The sequence below is a fragment of the Branchiostoma belcheri genome, unplaced genomic scaffold (genome assembly GCF_001625305.1).
Source record: "Branchiostoma belcheri isolate BF01 breed outbred unplaced genomic scaffold, Haploidv18h27 scaffold42, whole genome shotgun sequence".
Taxonomy (NCBI): domain Eukaryota; kingdom Metazoa; phylum Chordata; class Leptocardii; order Amphioxiformes; family Branchiostomatidae; genus Branchiostoma; species Branchiostoma belcheri.
This window is the reverse complement of record NW_017804043.1, coordinates 95,227-122,472: the sequence shown is the minus strand read 5'-3', so window position 1 is coordinate 122,472 and position 27,246 is coordinate 95,227. Positions and strand designations below refer to the sequence as shown.

Here is a 27,246-nt window from a genome sequence, read left to right as displayed (position 1 = left end):
TATTGGCCGGTAAATACTAGTAGTCGATGTTAGTACAATGAACTGAGTTATATTTCACGTCTTTCATGGCATGATATCATGATGTGCCACTGTATAATTTACAGAACAAGGAAGCGAAAATTCGAGGGACATGAATAACTTGCGCTCCCGATCAGGGACTAACGTGTAACATCACAGCCACCCCCTTCCAACCCCCTATCAGCCTGCATCCGCTGGCTTTACACTGATAACTGCGCGATATTATCCAGTTCGGCAGTGTGGATGACCTGTAGTGACCTCGTGTCCAGACCGCTAACACGTTTTGCCAGCGGCCGTGAGACACATCAATGGACCTTTCAGTCAGCGGCGGCGAAAATTGTTCCACAGGCTCTATAACGCGTGTAGATTAGATATATTACAACCTACGAATACAATAAGAGAATACAATAAACTGAGTTATATTTCGCGTCTTTCAGTTACGTTTACCTAGCCACACATTTCCATTACTTAAATGGGACTATGTAAAAGAAAAAAACAACAACATCCTACAACGTCCTAGATTATGTTTTCAGTGGCTCATATATTATATGCGTGTCCGTTTGTGTGTGCGGACATTAATTCGTCGTACGATTTTGATCACTGTGTGTTAAGGTTGATAATGGTACTAGTGCTCTAGATAACTGTGTGCTGTATGTAGGCCTGTCGGACTCGCCTATAACTAACATACGTGTTAGTAAAATGTTGAACTTTAATAACATACGTGTTGTATCTGCAATGGTTTTAGACCCCCTCCCCTTTCTTAAAAAAACGACAAGTTAATTGCACAAGTGCGTCAAAAACAACCTCTAAAATCCTCTGGTATTGACAATATATATATAGCACGTCATTTTTTTGAGGGCATTAACCATAGATTAGCCCATAATTTCTCCGAAAAACTCTCACCGTAGCCGTTTCAACATTGTGCTTTAAAACGTTCTACCCCATCTACAATACTAGCAGTTACTACTAGTGCATGGAAACGACATATAACGTTACATGTATTTGCAATTCCGATTGGGATATCTGTAAAAATAAGTGGCCAATCCAGTGTTGCATAGCCCTCATATTCTATACACCACCTATTTTGACTACCGATGTTAATATACAGTTTAGAAGAGGCGCCGATTTCAAACTGGGCACGTGTTGGGGTGATATACTAGTAGCAATGCCCGAGAGAAATAATGGTCTCGTTACACCGTGATGATACGAATCATACGTAAAGCTAGGTTGTTATGTCGCTAGTCTGTTAACTGGTACCTACATCTTTAATTTCCCATTGATTTTCAATTACTTCTTCATTTTATCACATGGTCGGGACAGAACCATCTGCTTTTAACTTTTGATTCGATTCCAGTCTAAAATGTTTTCCAGCCTAAAACGGGAAAATAGAAGAAGAAAAGGTCACGAAAAACCTGTCAATTTATCTGCATGAAATGCCAATTTCAACGTCCGGCTGCACAGTATATATGGCGCTATTACGACTTAAAAAGCCTCAACATGTTTGTGTTCTCAATATCATGTTCGCATGCATGTTTCAACATTTCACTGTCAGTATAGTAGCAGCACACGTTCAGTAGAAATATCTTGAAACACAACGTTAACGTACTAGTAGTCTATTTTCCAATACAGTCGGCGCTATAATACATGTAATTCAGGGAACATGCTAAGAAAACTATCGTGTACAGCCTTTTTAAATATAACCACGGTGATATAACACAAAACGCTGAAACACATGTTTGTACGCCCCACTCTTTACATAATCGTGAGTAATGTCACATTTCAAACGTATTGTCCACAACCTATGCGTGATCGGTCGGTAAAATCGTTTGTTCCGGTTCAACTGACAAATTGAGCTTGCTCTTTCCTAGCTAACCTAGCTATAGTCAGCAACCAGAGCTTTGAATACATGTATGGACGGTACAGTCGAGTACTAGTGATATTACGACCACTCTACAACTGAATGCTATAATTGTTACAGTAAAACATAATGATTAACCAAGGAGGTAAAAAAATGGATTAACCAAGTGACATTCATTTGTATCTTGTACGCCGTTAGCTTTTGAACTCAGAACACATTATGCCAAATAAATTATATAATACTATTATTTCCGGGTCATCTTGGCTGATTCTAACGTTAGCTTAGACATTTTGATAAGCGTTTGCCAAGCAAATTTCATTGAATGAAGACGTGTTTTTGAACGAAAAGACTGTTCAAAACAAGCCCTATCCACCTATGCGCCAGCCACTACATATGTTTTCCCTTGCACACCATATATGGAAAGTCGGTCACATGGTGAAATTTGAACCGGGTATGACGTACTCCATGACGTCATGGGTTACAAAATACCCCGGATATGTGTACAAATACGCGCGCCGCCGCTCCTGCAGCATGAATGTCAGGATGGCCGAGCGGTCTAAGGCGCTGCGTTCAGGTCGCAGTCTGGTTCTCCAGGCGTGGGTTCGAATCCCACTTCTGACAACAAAATTTTTTTCTCGTCGATTTCTTTTACTAATCATTTCTACAGCAACACCAGCCTATATATTTTGCCTAAAAGTGCAAAACTTATTTTTTTGCTATGTTTGAATCGATACATGAAGCGATTCAGGCCGCAATTACACAAAGAATCTTTCACATGTTCGCCCTATGAAAATGAAAAGAAAACAAGGCAAGCGAAAACGTTACACGGTTTGAAGAAAGAAAAATAGCCTGGATGGTGTAACTCTGATCTAAAATGAAATTACCCCCAAATGCTTACAAACTAGCGTTGGTAAAAGCATGGATGGTAAAAGTACTAGTTTAGTAACAAAGACAAAGGCTCATTTTGTGAAATCCAATCTGCCGTTTAGGTAAAAGTCGCTAGAGGCGCTGCTAGACGGTACCGGCTCCCAGATGACTCTCGAAGTTTAAGTAGATGTTTTTGATTGAATGCTTCTTCAATCAAGGGTTAGTTTTTCATGGGACATCCTGTTTAATGTCCATGATTTTTAAAACCTCATTGGTTGGTCATTTTACTGGCTAACGTTACAAAACAACAGTATGATAACATTTTTATCTGTATTTCACATACTAGTAGTTGATTCAGAACTTTTATCAAGAAAACGAAGACAAATAAACCAGACTCAATTTGATCACTCAATACATGTACCAATATTTATTAGACTACATAAAATAGCTGCACAAAATGTAAAACATGGATACCTTGTACAGTAGTACACATATTAGTGATAAAAAAACCATAGCCATTCCTAAATATGGATGAAAAATTTGCTTTGTACAATTCACAACTCTTTATGCTATGTAGAAAAGGAATCATTTCAAAGCACATCATTATTTGTTGCATACAAAGCCCTACAAGCTGAACGTTGTCTATCATAGTATTTTTTTCACTTTTGGCAAAGAAACTGTAAAAAATCTACCGCCTATCTGCACATATATGCACCTTACTTGTGCCAGTGTTAATATGTAATATTCACATCATATCATGCTAGTGTGTTTAGAACCTTCTGTTTATAAATTGATGACTACAAAGTACAATCGCAACTTTAAACCATTCTCATATTCAAGCCACAGTAGGGACTTTCCTTTCAAAATCCATACCAGAAAAGTACCTGCATGATGTACATTTGGGTATACTGTAGAATTCACAATCTAGGTTGATGTTGGTAAACATGTTGGATTCTTTTTTCTTTTTCTGTGTCGACAAAACATACATTCACTCCATACTTCTTGCTTTGAAGACTTGTCTACCATGTACAATCTGTGCTGGTTAGTTAGGAAGCTAAGGTAACAAATGTTAATGATGTTAATTCCCTTCTTATGCCTCTGTCTGTCCCTTTATTCTTCCAGGCCCCTCCCCCTTAGACGTTACAGGTACTTCTTCATTCAGCCTCCTCAATATTTAGGCTTCAAGTCCCCCAACTTTCCCCCCTTTAGGGCTTCAGTTTCAATGTAAAATGTGATCTCCAGAACTGAAGAAACACTTCCATGACGTTGTGTAAATCTGTGAACAGCCTCAACTTCCCCAAGCCCCTCAAAGCCACTCCCAATTAATGAATTGGGAGTGGGGCTTCAGATTCAATGTAAAATCTGGGCTTTGGATCTGACGAAACATTTCTATGAATGGAATTTCTTCTTCCCCTAGCCCCCTTTAGACTCAACTTCTCCCAGGCCCATTTAAGTTTTACTCTCCCCAGGTCCCTTTCCAGTTAGGCTTCAGGTTCAATGTAAAATGGAGCTTCTTGTGTAAATCTGTTAACAGGCTAAACTTCCGTAGAATGCTCCCCATTTAAGCTTCGCTCTCCCCAGGTCCCTCCTCTAGAATGGGCACGATGAGGTTGTCCTTGGACATCAGGTTGTACTTGGTTACAAACACCGTGAACCGCTTACACAGGCAGGTCTCATTCTGAAACAGAAACAAGGTAAAAATGTCAGTTTTGTACATATGTATATATGGAGACATGTCTCAAGTCGATTAACATGAAAAGACTAATATATGGACTTGGTTGATGGTCAGAGAATGCTCAAGAAAATTGTTACTCAAGCAACTGGATAGATTTTGAAACAATTTTCTTGTGTATCTCATTACCTGGATGTCTAACCTTCATCAACACAAACAGAAAATGCATTTCAGAAAATAGTTTTATCAGGTTCGTAAAGTATAGGATACAGGAGTTTTCTTTTCACAACTAAGCTTGTCTCACCTTGCTTACTATCAGACACCTTCCTCAGAGCTTCTGCCTGGAGCACTGCTTCGTATAGTGGTTAGAAGCAGAACTCCAGCTCTGAGGAAGGTGTCTGATATACACTGAAACGTAAGCATTGTAGGACAAGCTTAGTTGTGTATAAAAGAAAACCCCTATATCTTATATTGTACTGAGTCTCACCTCAAACTCGTCAAATATGTTCCTGTGATGATAGTAGGCGTGTGAGAATATCCTGTAGATTCTGCGGCACACGGAACCCAGCTTAGCTACTGATGACTCCTTTATACTCACTCTGTAACAGAGGAAACTCTGTAAAGTTTGCATGTTTGCTTTGCATCCTTTCTCCAGTTGTAAAGTCACCATGATTGCAGCCTTCTTATGAATACCTTCTTCTGAGTTTATTATAATGGTACAAGCTCCATTGCAGAAGGCATCAGAGGTGCCTTCTTACTAAAATTAGAAAGGTAACATTTGCAAGGCAAATGCATCATGTTTATCTTCACATGGCCCAGCTTAACAAACTACTGATTTGTTTATTCTTACTCAGAAACATTCATATATATGGTGACTATGCAGCCCCACTTGAACTCTGCATGGTACTTGCAACATTATGTAACCCAACACCAGTTACCATGGTGACAGACATCTGGTCCTGAAAAAGAAGAGGAAGAAATTGAGCAAAACAGTATATTTTCCTTCAGTTAACACAATAAGAAGGAACCTACCTGCTGGGGAAGTATTTATTACTGTTGAGTAGTGAGGCTGCACCATCTAGTGTGTGACGGGTGTAGTCTATGGCTGGACACTGGGGGGAAAACAAAGACACAACACAGATGCATGAGCTTTGCAGACTAAACACAGTCAAATACATTGAGCTACAGACTTCAGACTTAACTAGCAATGGTGATCATACTTCTTTCTATGCTGAATATGCTCTATATGAATGGTGAGCATACTTCTTTCAAGATTTCTTGGTAACCTACATCATGTATAATTAAAGCAATCTACTGTGGCTAATGAAACAAATTTTCTAAATTTCTAAAGTGGTGAAACCTAGCTTAGTGTTACTGCAGTAGAGTGTGCCCAAGAACCACAGGACAGAAAAATGGCGAGCTACCATCAAGCCCCAGCATCAGTGTGCAAGTATGTCTAACCCTCGGAACATGGGGAACAACAGACGTTAAACTGGGTAGAGAGAGAGAGAGACATCTTTTTTGAGAAATACTAGTAGTCTGACCTCTTTTGGTGTCTTGTGAGCTGCACAGAGGAAGATCCACTGTTCTGTAGCTGTCATCTGGGTACAGGTCTCAGGGTTACACTCGGTCTGGGGAAACATAACAGTTAGGTTACATACATATTATCATACATTTTATGTTCCATAAATGTCTTTTATCATGTCTTGTAGCAGGGCAAGGCCTTTGTAATAGCCACTGGTTAGTTGGGCTGCCCTGCATGGCTGTGAGGATTGAACAGCCAAACCAATAAATAAATGAATATATGTTGGATCTGAAGAACATACATAAGAGATTTATAAGTAACACTTCTATCATGATCATGAAGATATGAAATACTCAAGCATTTGGATCCCAGTATCAAAGTCCAGCAAAGAAAGACTTAAATTCGTGCATGAAAATGATATTTCTCTTGGCAAAACCAAAGATTAGATTTTCAGGTTTAAAACCTACAACTTCTTTAGCATAGCAAACATTGCTCTTGTTAGCATACATGTAGCTTTAACAAAGTAATAGACATTCAAAACATTATTTTTACATTTTGAATTGCACATTGAATCCCAAACAAACTGACAAAATTACTAGTATTGTTCAAGCACTATCATAGATCAACATAAACTACTGTACCACACCCAGCTTGCATGCGCATGCAGAATAAGCGATAAGCGACTTTCCGTCAACGACTTACATTTACCTGTAACTTGACTGCCAGGCCGTTCAGCTCCAGGCAAAATTGTCTGAAACACAGAAAACATAATCTCATCAACCGTTAGGACACCACGCAAGATCTGACAACCAGTTTTCGCCACCCTTCACAGCTTTCTTTTCCTTTCACTTATTTGCATATCATTCCAAAGTTTCTGGTTATCAACCTGTGGATCTTGATAGTGGATGCTACTTGAAACATCTGATCGTTTCCAAAATCATAATTTCATATCCAGTTGCTTCTTGAATAACTGTTTGGTTGGCTTGGGGGTGATTTTCCTACACTGGCCTTTACCAAGCACACGCAAGCTACTAGTATACTACGGACCTATCTCCAGCTTTTTCCCTGTATCTGCTTGAATTCCTGTATTACCCCGAGTCTTCTATCTTCTATTGCTTGCCGACCCTTGTGAGCAAAAATACCTAAACCGTCTGCAAAAAGCTACCCCTGGCGCAGGGTAATTGGGGCTTGGTTTGATGGCCCAAATTGCTACCAGCGGCGCTGAAGAGCTCACTGTGGTCTGGCTACCAGACTGTTTTTGGCATTACCTGAGATGTTCATACTTCCAGACGCCCTCGTCCTGTCCCTCTGGAGGTTCCAGGATCTTATCGATGTTGTTGTGGTCCTGTCGGATGTTCTGCTGGATAAACTGTTGTACAGCCAGCGTGCTGTCCATTTCCTCAAACGGCTCATACGGCCAGTTATAGAAGTCCTGGGAACATCAAGAAACAAAAACACAACATCAATAGAGTTAAAGTACATGTTGTTCACAGAAGTATTGTTTTGGGTGGCTGAGTTGTGGGTTTGTGTGTCCGTGTTTCTCCATTTCTTCAAACGGCTCATACGTACCGTCAGTTGTAAAAGTCCTGGGGAAAAAAACAAACAGAAAATACTAGTAAACAGAGTAAAAGTTGTTACTTCAGTGTATACAAGTATTGTTTTGGGTGGCTGAGCTGTGGGTTTGTGTGTCTATGTGTCCTGTCGGATGTTCTGCTGGATAAACTGTTGTACAGCCAGCGTGCTGTCCATTTCCTCAAACGGCTCATATGGCCAGTTGTAGAAATCCTAACAGAAAGCAAAAAATACAACATCGATGCATTAAAGTAGTTTCTTCAGGGACCAAAAATTTAGGGTATAAAATTGTTTTGGGTGGCTGAGCTCTGGGTTTGTGTGTCTGTGTTTGTGCATCTCTTCAAAAGGCTCATATGGCCAGTTGTAGAAGTCCTAAGGGCAACAAAAAACACATCACTGAACAGGGCACAGCAGTATTGTTTTGGGTGGCTGAGCTGTGGGTTTGTGTGTCTGTTTGTCCTAATGGATGTTCTGCTGGATAAACTGTTGTACAGCCAGCGTGCTGTCCATTTCTTCAAACGGCTCATACGGCCAGTTGTAAAAGTCCTGACAGAAAACAAAAACATGCAACATCAAGGCATTACTTCCAGGCATAGAAGTATTGTTTTGGGTGACTAGAGCTGTGGGTTTGTGTGTCTGTGTTTCTGCATCTCTTCAAACGGCTCATACGTCCAGTTGTAAAAGTCCTGGAAAGAACAAAAACACATCAACATTACTTCAGGGTATAGAAATATTGTTTTGGGTGGCTGAGCTGTGTGTGTGCGTGTCTGTTTGTCCTATCTGATGTTCTGCTGGATAAACTGTTGTACAGCCAGCGTGCTGTCCATCTCCTCAAATGGCTCATATGGCCAGTTGTAAAAGTCCTGACAGAAAACAAAAAACACAACATCAATGGCGTAAAATTAGTTACTTCTGGTTCAGGGTACAGAAGTATTGTTTTTGGTGCCTGAGTTGTGGGTTTGTGTGTTTGCTTGTCCTAATGGATGTTCTGCTAGATAAACTGTTGTACAGCCTGCGTGCTGTCCATTTCCTCAAACGGCTCATATGGCCAGTTGTAAAAGTCCTGAGAACAACATACACAGTTTTGCCCCATTGGTTGGGCTAAGTTCAGGTCACAACAAAACATGATGAACAGAAACAGATAACACATAGCTACAGATATATGCAGATGAATTTTCTACAGTGCTTAAATGCATGGGTATTATAGGGAAATAGGTTTTGTTGAAAATTGCAAATGATCTATATTCTATACTGTAGTATACACAGTCACTAACTTCATTTCTCTCTTTGCTATACAGTCTACAAATGGCGTCATTTCTTTTTCAGTATAACAAATTGTGTATACCGTCTATACGTGCAGATTCTTGCTGCTTTGTGTCACCATCCCAAAGAACATCTAGTCATGAATAAGTTACCTAACAGTTCAGATATCTAACTTTAGTCCTGATTTGGGAGAATCCAAACCACAAACATTCAGATGACCGTTTTGACAGATCAGTCATGAATATAACGTTACAGTATTATCTTGTGTCTGAAAATCTGAGCTATGGTGTGCCATGTTCGTGGCTTATTTCTGCTCTAACTGTGCGATTTGTACCCACATAGTCTACTCTCTGACTTCCTACTATATCTACAGAAAGCATGAGTTAAGGAAAAGTAGGCAAATTCGTGTTAGAAAGCCTACAAACCTCAAATTCTGATGATTGCTTTGAATCATGTGAATATACAGTATTTCCGTGTGTCTGAAATCTGATGCCCATGTTCATGGGTTATAATTTTCTACTCTAACTGTGCGATTTGTAGTGACATTATCTACTCCTTGAGTTCCTATTATATCTACGGAAAGCGTAACTTAAGGAAAAGCAGCCAAATTCGTGCTAGAAAACCCCCAAACCTGCGCCTTCGTCCCAGGACGATTTCTTCTCAGAATCGCCGGATCTTCAGTTGCGGCCGCCATCTTGGATCTGGGTGGGAGATACCACTGCTAACCCCTCCCCTGGGACGGGGAATGGACGCGCCCAGATCCAACATGGCCGACTTGGAGGAGAAGGCTTACCGAACAGTGGTCGACAGGTACTATACAGCGGGCTACAGAACAGGTGCGACTCCATAATTTCACCTCTACGCAAGGAAAAATACAAACTGCGAACGACCATTGTACTGTGCTGCGGTTTATTCGATTGTGAAGCGCTTTGTTGCTGAGTTTTCGAGGCGGGGTTTTGGTGTAGGCAACGCGGGTCTTTGGCTGTTTGTTCAACGGTTGGTTTTGTTTGTGTGTGCGGCCGGGTACACTGGTGCGCTGGTTCGTTGGAGAGTGCGTACGCTGCCCAGGAGTTGAATACGGGAAAGATAACCCAAGGTGGCGGACTGTGACGGTTATTTTTACCGCATTTCGTGGGAGAATCTCAGTCCACGAGTTAGTAGCTGCATTGCAGCAAGGGAGGCTTTGTTCTAATCCCAGCATTCATAGGGGCTGGCAAGCCACTGCCACTCAGAAAGGGGGTAACATTTAAGGGACCCAAACCCTTACCCCCTTAAGGCCTGCGGACTTAAAAAAAACACCTTGGTGATCGGTCAGTCATCCATTGACTGGAAGACCGCATCTCAGGAAAAAAAAAAAACAAGAATCGTGCAGAATTTTCACGAGAGATAAGGAAGAGACTCTACGAAAAAAAATCACCATGTCGTCTTCGAGTGGTACAGGGAAGAGGAAAGAAATCTACAAGTATGAAGCGCCGTGGACGGTGTACAGTATGAACTGGTCGGTACGGCCAGACAAGCGCTTCCGACTAGCGCTGGGCAGCTTCGTAGAAGAATATAACAACAAAGTACAGGTAAGTATACACATACACATGTATAATATACAGTATATGGCATTGTTGTGTATACAGGTATGATTGTGTACGCATTGGTAAAGTATGTGACTGTAAATTCGCCTTGTTTTCAACTTTTGTAGGGGGGAGGAGACTTTTGCGATGGCCACAAATACTGTAGTACATACACATGTACATGTAGTTCATAACGAAGGATTAATGCTTGCAAAAACCACAAATATAACTATATATAATAATAGGACCACTGCAAATATTTGAAGATTTAAAATTGTCATTTTTAGATTGGTGACCAGCTAAGCATCTTACATGTGATTTGCAATATATACTAGTATGCACATCACATACAATAAGTACATGTAATTCGTAAATACATTATTTTTGTACTACTAGTAACCTAAACCTCAAAATGTATGCTGGATTTACCAGTGTGTATCCTATAAAAATAGGTACTAGTAGTGCATATTAATACTTACTCTGCATTGCATCTATAAAGTACCACATCAGTGATTAGAATAATTGGACAGCAGTTATATCGGCCACTAAAAGCCTGATGATTTAATTATTATTTTAAAAACAGTTGGATCAAACAATTATTAAATAGCAAACTGAGCCATGCAATCCAAACTCTTGGTGGACTACTATTAGATAATTGGAAAATATAGCATTACAATAACAACATGTACATAGACTAGGAGAAAAAAATGCTAAAACAAAACTACTCCGAGTCCAAGCACTATAACCTACATGTTATATACAGCTTCAATAAAACAGGCTGGCCATGCACTCCATACTCTAGATCTTAGTGGACTATTAGTATTAGATGATTAAAGAGTTCAAATGTACGCATGTGTTTAAACAGCAGCATTACAAATGAACATGTAGGAGAAAAAATTGCTAAAAATGAAACTACTCCAACCCCCTAAGTCCAAGCACTATAACCTACATGTTATATACAGCTTCAATAAAACAGGCCAGTCTTTACAAGATGGCACTTAAATCCGCTGGACGGCGCTCAGCCGTATTACGGCTATTTCATGCTCTAGTGGTGCATGGCTGGACACAAATCCTACCTACCTGTAATATGCTGCTTCTATCTCTGCCAACTCATGTTTGGAACAGTGCCTAGATCAGATGTTTCAGAACAGAGCTCTATCTAGCTAGATAAATACATTTTGTACATCTACATGAATGTACAAACATTGTTAGAAGCACCCATCTGCAGTAGCAGTTTGCAGAGACTATTTTAATATCGCAGAAAAAAATCAAGCAACCTGCAATTTGGAAGAATGAAAATCAGGCTAGGGTTCAATGGTGTCAGCATATTGTGTTGTTTAGCTTTAATAGATTCTGTGTTTATTACTGACTCTATAGTACTCAGTAATTGTTCATGTGTTTTTCAAATTGCATGTAAGATGTTTCGCAACATTGGTAGCAATGGTACCAGTGTGCAGGTAGTATTTCAGAATTGCAGAGCAAAATTGTGAAATTCTGCAATATTGCAGACACCGAAAAAACATATTTCTACCACTGATCCATGTACAAAGTACTACAGACCCTCTCAGTAAATGTTCACTGATTTGAACACAAATCCCTGCTCTGTGTCATGGAGAGATTATCTCACAAGCATTTATCATATTAAGTCTTTGTCCATTTGTAGGCATACATGCATTTTAAACAGTGCCATTCAAGCAGAAAGCACCATGTGGTGTAAATTTTGTATGTAAAGCAAATTGGTGTCATTATGTTCATCATTTACCACATTAGTGAGTGCTAAAAGCATCTCTACTCCAACATGACTTGAGACAAAACCAGAGGGAGCTTTTTTGCAATGGTTTTATTTTCTTTCTTTCTTTATTTGCACAAATAAAAACATTGATCAACAAATATACAAAACAAAGAAAAAAACAGTGTACACTGTACAGGAGGAGGAAAGAAGTCTGGAAGGCTTGTACAATGTTGTGTCCTCCTCCTTGAAACTTAGGAAATATACATCATTAAACTAACATGATAAATAAATTTAAAGGAAGATACTGATAGTGATACACTTTTGCAATTTGCTTCAGCAGTTTTTGAAATACTGTACGAAAAATAGTCAAAGAACTTAAATTTATGGCTTCAAAAGTATGATTCTACAAAACCCCTTTCTGTATGTGTATATATGAAAATGGAGGTAATAAATATATAAAGCTGATGGCAACATAAAAAATTTTACTATAAAAATATAATTATATCATATATGATAAATGTTAGGAATAAAACCAGAAAGTATCCACTGATATTTGACAAAGACTTAACTGTCTATGCAGTAAATGATGTCGACTTCACCCATGAATATTCTGAAAAGGCCACCAAAACGCTGCTCTAATCTTATCCCAACATCGCTGATTGCTTAAGTGATCATGTAATCATCGTAATAACAGCTCGCAGTTCAAATATCACCGCTGTTATAACTCCCTCTTGTTCCTAAATTGATTCCACCAAGAGCAATTTGCTCGCTTATAAAATAAAGCGGAGACAACAAATTGCATGTGTTGAGTCGACAATGATGCGACTACGTCCGTCGTTAATGTGATTGTGACATTTCCAAGGGCGTTTGAAGGGCGATTGTAGCACCGCTCGCCAAACTACGACGTGAAAAATTGCTTTCTAACAATTACGCGGTCCGTGTGACAAAACAGTTTTACCCGCTTGCTGGTTTAAACGACAGGGACTTCCTAAAACGATACGAAACTTGCACGGACGGTTTGAAGCGATTTGTGCATGATGGCGAACAGATGAGATCACGACGAACTCAAGTGGATATTTATTCGAGAGAACTTAACTGATTTCTTGTTCATGAAAAATTCAGACCTGCGGATAAGTTAAATGTATTACTCATAAATTTGACAGTATCGGTAGCTTCAGGAGGTAATCAGAAATGGTTTATTTGTGAATTCTGAATACCAAGGCCATACTCAGTACATAATGTTGGCTATTAGGCCACACCAATTTAATTTCTTGGTTAACGGATTCGCCCGCTTCATTTTTTTCTGATTTGCAAATAAAAATAAAAATTCAGAATCAACTGCAAAATGCTCATATTTTTCCCTGAACAGTTGAAAACAGTCCTTTTCTTCGTAGTTGTTACAGTTATTCCATCTTTCAATGCAATGGTATCATTAAAAGTTCAAAATTCATTGTTTAAATTTTGAACCAGCCTGGTGTGTTGACTTCATGGCTCCTATCGTACCATTTTGGGCCATAATACGATGCCTAGGCCTGTTTTTATTTTTTTTTCGCCCGCCCGCTCCATTATTTTTCTAGAAAAATCCGTTAACCAAGAAATTAAATTGGTGTGGCCTTACAATAATTTACTGTAAATTGGTACGGTAATGCTAAGTCTCTTAGGAATTAGTAGTAAAACTGTATATAACATCAGCATGGGTACTTGTATGGTACAGATCAGAGGTTTAGTAGTACCTAATTATTAAAACTAATAAAAGTACAAGATTGACCCATGCTTTGGTATATACTTTATCCACATGATTGTAAATTGTTCGAACAAAATAAAAATAAAAAGTACAAGAGTTTGCAGGACACATATTTTGTAGTCAGGAAAGTTGAAAAAATGCATAGAGTATTTTCTATTTCTATCTCTTTTCAGGATGTATGCAATGTATTTTAATTTGTCTCCTGAATTTAGGTTGTGTCATTAGACGAAGACACGTCAGATTTCGTGGTTCGGTCGACGTTTGACCACCCGTATCCTACCACCAAGATCATGTGGATACCAGATGCAAAGGTTTGTATCACAACTTTACAAGTTCATGTAATATTCTAGTGTTCATTCTATTCTATTCTATTCTATTCTATTCTATTCTATTCTATTCTATTCTATTCTAAATATTCTTTTCTATTCTATTCTATTCTAATATTCTATTCATAGAACATGTACTGAAAATCACTTTATGTTTGCATTAGCAAAATTGTGCTGTCTGAAAAAAATGCACATATTCGCAGAACTATATACATTCACGGTGGTGGTGGCAGGTGCAGAAAAAAGAAAGTCGGCGAATCATTTGTTCACAGTAATGATAACTTCATGGTACAGAAGTGACTGTGAAAACCACAAAGGTAAAAGTACCGCAAAAAAATTGTGATTTACAGTATGTATCTTCATGTAATTATTAATATACAGACTGTAAATTTACATTGTATACCGGTAAAGCTATATCCAATGACAATGCCCCTACTGTACTTGGTGACAGTGAGTTCCACTCTGTGATAGTTCTAGGAAAGAATGAATTTTTGAACACATAAATCCTTGGTTGATAACTCTGGTACTTGAATGCATGGCTATCGCATGTCTTTCTTACAGTTTGTTTGAAGAAGTACAGTGACAAAGAACTAACTAAGCCCCATTTTTCTCAGCCCCTTTACTCCACAACAAAGCTGTGTATTTGCTAAGCCGGAAGTAGCCAGCAAGAGGGCAAAGGTCACGTCTTATGTAGGATTACGATAATCTTCAGTTTTCACTTGACTGGTGCTGATTTAGACATGTTGGACAATTAGAGTTAAGTGCCTTAGGGAAAAACACGCATCTTTTCTGTTATACCTGCCATGTTGCATATTTCACCTAAATTCTTGACGTTTTGTTTGAAATTTTAACTTTGACAAACTGTCAACAAATACTGGAAGTCGTGAAATATTTGCAGTGTTCCTTTTATTTGTGATTTTGCAGTAGGAACTCATCAAACTACTAGTACAAGCCTTACTACTGGTATTGTATCATTTAAACTTTCCAGTTGCTTAGATGAAAACACCCCAAATTCTTACCTTTCCCCTATCGTGAGCTTTTACACCACTTGTTCATTATCTTCAGAACACCAAGCCTGAATTTTGTACACTGCAACTATTCACTGAATGACGCAAAATTGCAAGTTGTCTACATTTTCACCTACGATCTAGACAATCTTTTTATTTAGTACAGGTACTGTGTACTACCACATTGTAGTATTTCAATCACTGGCCTTTGTCAATGCCACTGAGTTCAGTTGTGGACTTAAATCCAAGATCAGTACTACAGTAGGGAAACATTTTTCATGTGATGCACGTAGCGAGACTTCCACATGGGATAACACGAGAGAAAAATGGGCTACCCTGTCCAACCTTAATCCTGTTACCGAGAAGTCTTAAGTACCAAAATCCTTAAATGGCTCCTGAAGTGCCTGCCTTTATCAGGTCCTTAGGTGGGCATTTTTACAGGCATTTGCATGTATGGGGGCCTGCATGCCCTTTTCCGTGGAGCGTAATCGGGCATTTTAATTCTATGTAGAGCGTAGACGGACCGCTCTAATTCAACGTAGAGCGTAATTGGCGCATTTTGCTTAGAGCGTAATTCGAGTTTTAATCCTACGTAATGCGTTGTAGCCACTTGGAATTTATCAGAAAGCGTAATGGCTACTGTAGCGTAATACTTAGCCGGCTCTTAAAATTTAGCGTAGAGCATTGTCAGGACCCCCCATGCAGACCCTCATGTATGCATGGCTCTGTGTGCCTGGCTCCCACTACATCGTAATCCTGTTTATGATAAGAACTAGTACCTAAAGCAAAGAGAGATAGTGGGGCCCTTCACAACACATAAGTTATCAGCAGGGAAGAATTACATGCTTATATACCTGTAGCAAGTTGAACTAAGCTCGTATCGTGTGTTACAAAATAAGCACCAACAATATTCAACAACTGCAAAAGAATCATTGACATTTCAAAATAGTATTCAGACTGACCTATGAATTGAAGTAATGTACGACAATACACTGATTTTAAATGTATTATACATATACACATCTAGAGCTGTGTACCTAAACAAATTTTAGGTACAGGTACAGGTACAGGTACACAGGTTTAGGTACAGGTCCGGACCTGAACCTGTACCTGAACAATTCGACCAATTTTAATATGCTCTTCTGAACTCCTTCAATAACAAAAAAAAAACATAAATAAACTTGATAGTTAAGGTTTATTCTTTGTTTATGGCGAATGCTCAGATAAAATATAGGCTATATATATGTTTTTGTTTTCATGAACACACTGTCCTTACACAGGGACCCATTGTTAACCAGCTATTTACACATTTGAGGTCACAAATAGGCATAAAATTGGTGTGAAATTGTTTAGGTACAGTACCGGTACTGAGGGATTAGGTATTTTGGACCTGTACCTAATCAATTTTACCGGTACAGTATCGGTACTGCGTACCGGTACACAGCTCTATACACATCATATAGAATCAGTGTATACGTACATTACCGGTAAACAATGTCTAGAGTTACACTAATATGAAAACAATATATACAAAACGATAATCTAACATCTAACATCTATTACAAGTGCAGTATCACAATTACATTATTGAATGTAGAAAGTCACACCCTCCCCAATGTTGCCACAAAGCCAAAAATGGAATACACTCAGAGATAGCATAGAATTGACAGAAAATCATTGAATGTAATAAATTGCATAGAAATTGATTGCATAAAAAATGATATTGAATGTAATAAGAATATAACACCCTTCCCGATGTTGCAGCAAAGCCGAAAATGGAAAACACTCTGTGAGAGATAATATCATGAATATTGGAGCCGTACGCTGGGCAATCCATCACAGGATGATGTGTGTGAGTCAGGGAGTAGCTACTCGACCGTGTTACGGGTAGTTTTATGTGCCAGGAGTGCAGGTTACGTGTCTAACACAAATCCCTGTGGCAAGGGTTTTTTTCTCTCTTTGTGCTATGTTGTATTTCAGTTTATTTTTGAGGCAAGCTATAGGCACTGTATATTCTACCAGGTACATGTACATGTTTACTTTTGTGACCCTAACTTGAAGCTGTACACCAAAATTTTGACTGGATGCACAAAAAGACTTGTATATATTGTATACAACTACAATGTATAGTAGGGCACAGTACAAAATTTTTTCTGTGCACCTACAAATGTAAATTTACATGAAGGTTCTCTAGCGCAGCAGCTAGTATTCCCTTGTAAACTGCATTTGGAGCTGTGTATAATATCAGTCCATTATGATTGAGTAGAGAAAGCTTTATCCACTCACACAGGCCTGTTCCGCACCTCTAGGTCAAGATAGAGCCCAAATCCTGGGTGTAATGGTTACATTCTGTTCTCATAATGTATCATGTTTGCATGCTACTGCTGTGAAGTTTGATAGGGTGGCTCTCCAACAAACAGTGGATATCTCTTAGGCATATGAAAAAAAATGTCGTGTTCCTGTTTCAGAAAATAATTATTAGGGTCGGTAGATAGGGATTTTCTTCTCTTTTTTTTTTAGACCTTAGGGGTCTCTAGTGATCCTGAACTTATACAATACTGTATATACAATTTAACATTTTTTTTTAAGTTGAGATCATGAGAACACTTACATTTTCAATGTCAATGTTGGAGAACCACACCTCCAGGTCAAGATAGAGCCGGAATCCTCGGTGTAATGGTTACATTCTGTTCTCCATGTATCATGTTAGTTTGCATGGTGCAGCCGGGAGGTCTGGCTGATGGGTAGGATATAATGTAAGCTGAGTACAACAAACAGAAGATATCTCTCAGGCCTGCGAAAAAATGTTCAGTTTACTGTTCCAGTATGATGTAAAAACAAAAAAAATTAGAAAACCTTGTTTCTTAGAGCCCAAATCCTGGGTGTAATGGTTACATTCTGTTCTCCATGTATCATGGTAGTTTGCATGGTGCAACCGTGAGGTTTGGGTGATGGGTAGGATATAATGTAAGCTGAGTATAACAAAACAGGAGATATCTCTCAGAATGTTGTATTCAGTGCTCTATCCAGCACCCATTTTTCCATCAATTTTAGGAACTTTGTGACGTGACAGAATTTTTTCAAGCCAATTCGTCAAATTTGATGGACAAAAGTGACAAACATCTTGCGAATAGGTACACTGGTGTACCCAAACTTAGAAATTGGATGCACAAAAAATTTTTGAAAATTAACAATGATTTTATTATTTTTATGACAGATGTTAAGATTATGCTGGCAGGCACAGTGTATAGTACTATACATTTAACATCTTTGCATAATATTATGTAAACCTAAAATATTTGGGTGCACTGGTGCGCCCACAAAAATAATTGGGTGCACAGCTCCAAATTTGGGTGCACTAAGGTGCACATGCACCCAGTATTTTGAGCCCTGCTCTTTAGTTTAGTTGCCAAAAGGTGTAAGTCTTTCCATTTTAGCACATCAGAAGATCGATTCTACAGCCACCGAGGTTGAAAAGAGAAGAGTGGGTTTTTGATGCCCTTATTTCAGGGTGAACAGAGTTTAATGGGGGTCTTCCCAAAGTCAGAACTTCAAGTTCAACTCCTGTAATGGTTTAGCGATCACCACCATTTGGCGCATTAGCCAGTTGAGGAGGTGCCTAACTTTGCATAGCCAAGGCAGATGTCCATATGATAATATGATACAGTAAACTGAGTGTGTCAAGAGAAGAAAAACTGCACCTGGGTATTTGCCCAGCCAGCTTGGGCAACAAATTTTTGTATTTTGCTTGTGTTGATGAAAAAAACAGGTTGCCTTGTATATTTACGTCGATGAAGGTTAGACATCCAGGTAATACGATAGCCAAAAAACAGTTACTCAAGCAACTGGATATGATTTGCCTTGTATATTTGTATCAATATAGCTGGAGTGAGCAACCCAGCTATGTTTTGATTTTTAGACCAAAATTCAACAAAAAAAAATTTCAAAAGAATAACAGCTGGGCATTTTTCCAGACAATTTGGGCAACCAAATTTTGACTGTGGCCACCAGTTTATGAAAAGAAAATTTTGTTGCCTTGTGGGTAAGTTTCCTTTCCAAATTTTTAGCAGAAATTATTTTAAAACCTTTTCAAAATGATACAGTTATAGGAAATGTTTGTACATGTATTTAAAAACAAAACATGATGAAACTAGAGTTCCACGATCTCATACCTTCGCCAAATGATGTTAGCCTTTATGAATAAGAAATATACTAATCACCCTGATTATGCAAATAGGATCCTCAATTGCATGAATTATATCAGTCTGTTGATCATATTCTCCATCAAAAGACAGTCTAATCTTAAAGAATGCCATTTTCTCATAAATTATGCAAATGTGGTCCTTATTTGAATAAGTTATGTTTATATATGTTCACCTTTACTTAATTCTCAAACACCCCAAGTATGAAATTCCAGGCAGTTACCACTACGCAATTATAACATTTTCTCATTAATTATGCAAATTAAGTCTTCATTTGCATAATCAATATTTGCCTGTGTTTCTCTCGTTCTTAATAACATATGTTACAAGCTTGAACTTCCTATCATGGAATGCAGCTGATTTATAGAATTTCCTCATTAATTATGCAAATTACATCAATATTCGCATAATTGTAATATCATTATGTCAAGCATCACTTCAGCTACCTACATACCAAAAATCACGATGATCCATCAATCGGTTCTTGAGTTATCCTCTTTTAAACATTTGTCCTTTAAACCCCCCTGCAGTTCTAGAGCAAGCCGCTAGGGGGCCTAAACTCACGTCACTTCTTTCCCAGCACAAGAGCTACCTACCATCCAAATTTCATCACCATAGCATGTCTGGATCTTGAGATATCAAAACCGGAAGTTCAGCTGCAGTACCATAACAAGCCGCTAGGGGGTCCAAAATCTAATCATTTTGAGGTCTCATCAAGACCTACCCATCTACCAAGTATCAAGACAATCCATCAAGGCCTTCTCAAGTTATCGTGTTTACAGACAGACACACACACACACACACACACACATACACGAACGCCCCTGAAAACATAACCTTCTTGGCGAAGGTAATAAGAACATTTAAGATCAATTGTTTGGTGTACTAGTAATTTAGCCAGCTGCTGCCGCGCCGCGTGCCTGCAAAGCTAGACAAGGTGTGTTACGCCGAAGGGCGGATATACCGGCTATACAGATACAGAAGCTGGTGTGTTACGCCGAAGGGCGGTTATACCAGCTATACAGATACAGAAGCTGGTGTGTTACGCCGAAGGGCGGTTATACCAGCTATACAGATACAGAAGCTGGTGTGTTACGCCGAAGGGCGGTTATACCAGCTATACAGATACAGAAGCTGGTGTGTTACGCCGAAGGGCGGTTATACCAGCTATACAGATACAGATATAGATATGAATTGGAAATGTCCAATCTGTCTACCACTTAAGTTACAAACATTGCCAGTAATTGCTTTCATGTTTGCATGTTGGACTAGGAAAGGTTTGTTGCTAGTTTGTTCAGGTATTTCTGACTCCACTGCTAACAAAGGCAGGAATGCCATTAACAGTACCATTGTAAACTGTCTGTAAGCTATACTAAGTGAGTAGGAGGTCAGGTTTTTTGGGTGTTGAAACTACCAAATTTTCTAACCTTTTTCGTCTTTTAAAAATGGCTATGAGTGATATTTAGCATAATTTAGCAAACTTTACAGTTTACACCGATAATGTTTATTTAGAACACAACGTAAAAAGCATTCATTAAAAACTTACATGTACAATGTAGATATTTTTTTATTGCAGAAAAAACATGTATCTAGTCTAGTAATACATGTACTAAACTACATGTACAGTATCTGATGGAGTTCTTTTAAACATAAACAATCTAAATCTTTTGAAATATTCAAACTATGACAAGCATGATCAAAGCACACTGCTTACTAAGTCATATGTGTCTACTGTATGCTACCAGTATCTATAATTTGGACACAATTTGTTGCAATTGTAGAACCTAATTTTGACACAGAACAGGCTCTATTTGTAGAATACCTTTTCCACCCAGGGTCACGGTTAATTAAATACCAAAGTACAAAAGTATCGAGCGCACATTTCTGACCCTTTATTGATTTTTGGCCCGACCTGGTAACTCAATTTTCCAAACAGTCAAATGTCAATTACGGCCCTAATGGAGCATCAAAATACATGGGAATAGAAGTACAAGTAATGTTACTGTCTTTTTTGTTTGTATTGGGCAATTTGCTTGATATACCAGTGTTCATAATTTGCTTGTGAAAACTGTGAAAGAAATATATTTATACAAATTTTGGTATTTTTGACAAATGCGTGTATAATCTTTTGATTTTTACTGTTGGCCTAAACAGGTAAGAATACAGTCATGTAATAATGTAATACCACTATCAGTCAGATACTGTATTTCTTTTATAGCCTCCTAGATCGTAAAATAAATGCAGTTAGTTTGGACCAAATTTAGCTGTGATAATCTGTGTTACAGAACAACAAAGAATGTACTTACTAATACGGGTAAGGCCACACCAATTTAATTTCTTGGTTAACGGATAAGTTGGTACCCATTTTGTTACAGAAACTGGCAGCTAGGAAAACAAAAAAAATTTAGCCTCCAAACATCTGCTTGGAGATAAGTCGTCAGACACACACACACAGTCCATTCTGACTAAATGTTTAACCTGTGTGTTCCCAAGGGTGTGTTCCCAGACCTGGTGGCCACGTCGGGAGACTACCTGCGGCTGCGGGTATGGAGGGTTAAATCCTGTATGTCATGGACGCCAAGCCTAGTATACTTATCTTAGCTGACTTTTTTAACCTGTGTGTTCCCAAGGGTGTGTTCCCAGACCTGGTGGCTACATCAGGAGACTACCTGCGGGTGTGGAGGGTTAATGAGAATGACACACGACTGGAGTGCCTCCTGAACAACAACAAGAACTCTGACTTCTGCGCACCGCTAACGTCATTCGACTGGAACGAGGTCTGTTACGCCAGAAATTTCAGGACAACAAAAACAAACATACGCCCAAGAAGAATGTCTTGTTGGACTTTCAAAAATTTGGTCTTCATGTATTTGCATAATCTATCACTAGTTCGTACTTATAAACATGCTTTTCCAACAATTCTCTGGAAGGTAGTGGATGCTCCCTGAAACATCCTATCCAGTTGCTTGAGTAACTGACTTTTGGCGTATCTTATTTCCTGGATGTCTAATCTTCACCGATGCATCCATTTTGTACTTTGATCTGTCAAGTATTTGTGTCTCTTTTAAAAATCTCCATCAAGAATAGCTTAGTTTGTGGACAAATATGTATGAAGCTAAAATGGAGAAAGAACTACATGTATATCTTGTTTCTGTATTTTACCAGGTTGACCCGAACCTTCTGGGCACGAGTTCCATCGACACCACCTGCACCATCTGGGGCCTGGAGACTGGGCAGGTGCTGGGGAGGGTCAATCTGGTTTCTGGGCACGTCAAGACGCAACTCATCGCACATGACAAGGAGGTATGGCCTGGGCCTAGGAAGAGAAATGTTGTGTTTCCTGTTTCCTGACAGACCCTAGAAAAACCTTCCCACCTTAGCCATTTTTTTGAGTGGACCTGTTTCAGTCCTAAAACAAGAGCTATCCACCATGCAAAATTCGTGACCGTAGTAAGTCCAGATCATGAGATATCAAAACTGCAAGTTCCGCTGCAGTACCATAACAAGCCACTAGGGGGTCCAAAATCTAATCATCAAGACCTACCCACCTACCAAATATCAAGACAATCCATCTAAGCCTTCGCAAGTTAACGTGTTTACAGACAGACACACACACACAAATGCCACTGAAAACATAACTTTCTTCGCGAAGGTGAAAAATGTATGTCCCTTGCAGGGGTCGACGCACAAAAAAAATCTAGGGTCGGTCAGGAAACACAACATTTCTTTTTTCCAGGCCTTAAGGCACTTCAGGGGGTCCCTGGAGTGGATCTGTGCAGCCATTAGCCTCCTGAACACTTTGTAGTGGGAGAAGATGGGAGATAGAGCGACTGTTGTGATCTTAGACTGTGGATAATGTGGGCTTCAGAGTCATGTAGTAGTATAGAGCTAAGATACATTATCTGGTTTCCAAAAATACACTGTGTAGTATTCTGTATTCTGTGTAGTATGCAGGGCTCAAAATACTGGGTGCTTATGCACCTTAGTGCAGATAGAATTAAGGCCGTGTATGTATCCCTGCACTGGTCCATGTACTGGGTATATATGTACATGTAGGTGTATGTGGATTTTTATTTTCAGCATTGACCCATGAAGACTAAAAGAAATAATGGTGATAGTTTTTGAACCGTGAGTTTTTACTTTACTATGATCCAAACTTCCTATAGTCTGAGTGGTGCAGGTAAACATGTAGGATTTTTATTTGCTGCATTGGCTGTTACCACCTATGAAGACTAGTACATGTATAAAAGAAATGACGTCACAACTTACCTGAACAGATTTTAGTATGATGCATACTTCTTAAAGTCTGAGTGGTGCAGGTAAAATTTGTCTGGTGCAATGTTACCTGCACCTGTGCTGCTACTACTGTCAGTCAAAAGACTATGACGAAGTCTTTAACTGCACAAACTAAACAAACAGGATGACCCAGTTCTCAACATATAAAATAATGTCCAAAGTCTTTTTGCTGCATACAAAACTGTACCTGCACCAGTGCAGGATTTTGGGCCCTGATTATGCATCATCTACCCTTCTCATCCCCCTGTCTTGCCTTTCCTGTAGGTGTACGATATCGCGTTCAGTCGAGCGGGTGGCGGCAGGGACATGTTCGCCTCCGTGGGGGCTGACGGTTCAGTCCGCATGTTTGACCTTCGACATCTGGAACATTCCACCATCATCTACGAAGGTCAGTCCAATGTCAATTACCTATCTAGTCGTCTGGCCATATAGACAGTTCATTTATTGTATTTTATAACTTAGTTTATTGACTATAGACGAGATAGGAATCTCTCTTTAGTTACATTTTGTAATGAGGAAAATTTCCTAGTTTATGTCCTTTATAATTTGTTCATTTGCACAAATGTATTTTTGATAAGAAGAAAGGAAGGAGTACAGTTGCCAGTTTCGAAGTCCATTTGTCCATCTTCCTATCTGCACACATGCAAATCGTAATCAAATGTCGTGCAAAATGTGTATAGATTTTCATTTGGTTGTGCATTATAGACTGCCACATGCACAGCTTTTACATGGCTTTCAATTGCGATTTAAATGTGATTTACACGACTTTTGCACAAGAAATAAAGAAGATGTGTAGAATGCGTGGGAAGGAAAGTTAATTGAGATCTGTACTATAGTAATGAAGCACGTTAACAGATGAAGAATCTGAAGCACACCCCTCATTCCCTGTTCCATATTCCAGACCCCGCCCACCACCCCCTTCTGCGGCTCTGCTGGAACAAACAGGACCCAAACTACCTGGCAACGATGGCCATGGACAGTCTGGAGGTCATTATACTGGACGTACGCGTGCCATGCACACCTGTCGCAAGGTAAGTACAATGTATCCATCATTGTGGACAGTTTATCATCATTATACATTCTCCTAAAATGTCCAAAGATTTTTTTTTCACTTTGATGAACAGATGGATGCCAGCTAGAACATTGGACTGGATTGCTACTTACTACTTCTACTACATGTACAATTTAATGTTTGTTAGCTGTTGTGTTATGCCGAAGGGCGGTTATACCGGCTATACAGATACAGAAGCTGGTGTGTTACGCCGAAGGGCGGTCATACCGGCTATACAGGTACAGAAGCTGGTGTGTTACGCCGAAGGGCCGTTATACCGGCTATACAGATACAGAAGCTGGTGTGTTATGCCGAAGGGCGGTTATACCGGCTATACAGATACAGAAGCTGGTGTGTTACGCCGAAGGGCGGTTATACCGGCTATACAGATACAGATACATACATGTATAGGGGTAGGGTCATATACATGTACAGTGTTTACGATAAACCTATTGTTTTGTGTTTTCTGTAGGCTAAACAACCACCGTGCCTGTGTGAACGGCATGGCCTGGGCGCCGCACTCCTCCTGCCACATCTGCACGTCGGCAGACGACCACCAGGCCCTGATCTGGGACATACAGCAGATTCTCCTCAAATGTCCTAAAAAGATTTTTTTTTTCACTTTGATGCACAGATGGACGCTTGCAGGCTAGAACATCGGACTGGATTGCTATACAGATACAGAAGCTGGTGTGTTACACCGAAGGGTGGTTATACCAGCTATACAGATACAGAAGCTGGTGTGTTACGTCGAAGGGTTATACAGATACAAATACAGATACGTGTTCTCTATTCCCTCTAGGCTAAACAACCACCGTGCCTGTGTGAACGGCATGGCCTGGGCGCCGCACTCCTCCTGCCACATCTGCAGCTGTATTTAATGCTGATTGTTGACTGTTTTGTTTGTTTGTTTGTTTGTTTATTTGCAGGCTAAACAACCACCGTGCCTGTGTGAACGGCATGGCCTGGGCGCCTCACTCCTCCTGCCACATCTGCACGTCGGCAGACGACCACCAGGCCCTGATCTGGGACATACAGCAGATGCCTCGCGTCATCGAAGATCCGATTCTCGCGTACACGTCCGACGGCGAGATTAACCAGATCCAGTGGGCGTCCACGCAGCCTGACTGGATCGCGATCTGCTATAATAACTGCCTTGAAATCCTTAGGGTGTAGGCTACGGGAATTGTCGGGTATCGTTTTTTATTTCGTGCCGCCTCCTCCTCACGGGTTTCTTCCGAGCTTTTTTGTGCCCGCCGAATTCTATTTCTGGCAGCCATGTTGTTTTTTTCTCCAGTGGGACCTTTGACCTCAATTTGCATAGTAGAGAGTATTATGGTATGCCAAAAACAGTTACTCAAGCAACTGGATGTGATTTTGGAAACAGTCAGACCAAGTTGCTTGAGTGACTGTTTCCAAAATCACATCACATGGTATATCTTATTACCTGGATGTCTAACTTTCACCGACGTATTATGGTGTGGTTTGTTGTAGTGTTTCTGAGGAACTTTTGTGAGAAAAAGGCATGGAAAAGCTTTGAAATCATCAGCTAAAAAAAATTGGGACCATTGTAAAGAATGGACGAAAGGAAGAAAAGGGTTTCGAAATTCTAGTAAATGAAAAAGAAATGTCAGACATTCGAAGAGAAAAGAGAAACGGAATTTAGCACTGAAAAGTTTTGCACTTAGTAGTAATTAGTCTTTAGTTATCATATTTTTGGGTAAAGTAGGTAGGAAAAAAAGAATAAATTCATTGCCTATTGAGTTCAGAGGTTGTGCAGTAGAAACCCACATGGTGACAGAACTCGGTGTTGGTACATGAAAGCTTGGTCCCGTGGTAGGAGGATGGATACAGAGGGTGCACTAGGGAAGGTAGGGCGGGGCTTCATCTCTCTTAGAACTGCTGACTAAGTAAAAAAAACAACATAACAACTACCAAACGGTCAGATGTTTCAGGAAGCATCCACTACCTTTTGTCAGTGTCACTGACGAAAGGTAGTGGATGCTAGCTGAAATGTCTGACCTTTCTAAAATCATATCCAGTTGCTTGAGTAACTGTTTTTTTGGCGTATCTTATTACCTGGATATCTAACCTTCATTAACACAACAACCAAATTTTGGCAATGCCTAAGGGCTTTAATTAGCCTTCTTATAGTTGTGTTTGGGACTTTCATCTCTTTTGAAGGGCTGGTCAGGATAAAAAAATGACAAAAAATGTTATTACACGGGAAATAGTATCAAAGTGAGGAAAGAAGTATTCTTGACTTCCCTTTCTGAGATTTTGAAATGGAAATTAGACATAAGTGCAGTTCAGAAGGAGTTTTGAAGCCCCAGTTTTTCCCAGCCTTCCTTTCTGTACCCTTTTATACAAAGTACAGTGTGAAGAACTTTGGTACTGTTGGTTTCAGGCTAAATCCATTCAATACAATTATAAATGCTTCTGAGAGTTATTTCTTTCTGCATAGTCGTGTGTAGAAAGTACATACACATGCCTAGAAAAGTTTGCTTCAAGGAAAGACTTTAAATTATGAATACTTTGCATAGCTTTT

General features: G+C 39.4%; 3 protein-coding genes and 1 non-coding gene across 8 annotated transcripts in view; 3 read left to right on the top strand and 1 right to left on the bottom strand.

The window, feature by feature from the left end:
- Positions 1-2,413: 2,413 nt before the first annotated feature.
- Trnal-cag lies at positions 2,414-2,497 on the top strand. The gene has a single exon. It is a non-coding gene; the product is annotated as a tRNA-Leu (tRNA).
- Positions 2,498-4,150: 1,653 nt separating this feature from the next.
- LOC109478085 (MOB-like protein phocein) lies at positions 4,151-10,127 on the bottom strand. 5 transcript variants are annotated; one of them, XM_019779558.1, is made up of 8 exons: positions 9,407-10,127; positions 7,981-8,058; positions 7,209-7,294; positions 6,649-6,691; positions 5,960-6,046; positions 5,448-5,527; positions 4,903-5,014; positions 4,151-4,421 (listed from the first exon to the last, which is right to left on the bottom strand). In XM_019779558.1, the coding sequence occupies exons 1-8, from the start codon at positions 9,467-9,469 to the stop codon at positions 4,305-4,307; spliced, it is 666 nt and encodes a 221-aa protein (XP_019635117.1). In that variant the 5' UTR covers positions 9,470-10,127; the 3' UTR covers positions 4,151-4,304. The 5 variants fall into 5 exon arrangements, with proteins under 5 accessions (XP_019635117.1, XP_019635115.1, XP_019635116.1 ...); XM_019779556.1 differs by having other exon boundaries at positions 4,158-4,421; positions 6,643-6,691; XM_019779555.1 differs by lacking the exon at positions 7,981-8,058 and adding an exon at positions 7,648-7,725 and having other exon boundaries at positions 4,161-4,421; positions 6,643-6,691.
- Positions 9,514-27,246, top strand: part of LOC109478087 (protein Simiate-like) — a 28,257-nt gene continuing 10,524 nt past the window's right edge. Inside the window, exon 1 of the mRNA XM_019779559.1 lies at positions 9,514-9,611. Coding sequence (XP_019635118.1) covers positions 9,521-9,611 — 91 coding nt within the window. The 5' untranslated portion in view covers positions 9,514-9,520. The remainder of the gene's footprint in view (positions 9,612-27,246) is intronic.
- On the top strand, positions 10,130-26,040 carry LOC109478084 (DDB1- and CUL4-associated factor 7). The gene is made up of 7 exons (XM_019779553.1): positions 10,130-10,346; positions 14,029-14,127; positions 21,982-22,128; positions 22,517-22,654; positions 23,912-24,035; positions 24,549-24,678; positions 25,628-26,040. Exons 1-7 carry the CDS (start codon positions 10,194-10,196, stop codon positions 25,872-25,874), a joined length of 1,038 nt encoding a protein of 345 aa, XP_019635112.1. The 5' UTR covers positions 10,130-10,193; the 3' UTR covers positions 25,875-26,040.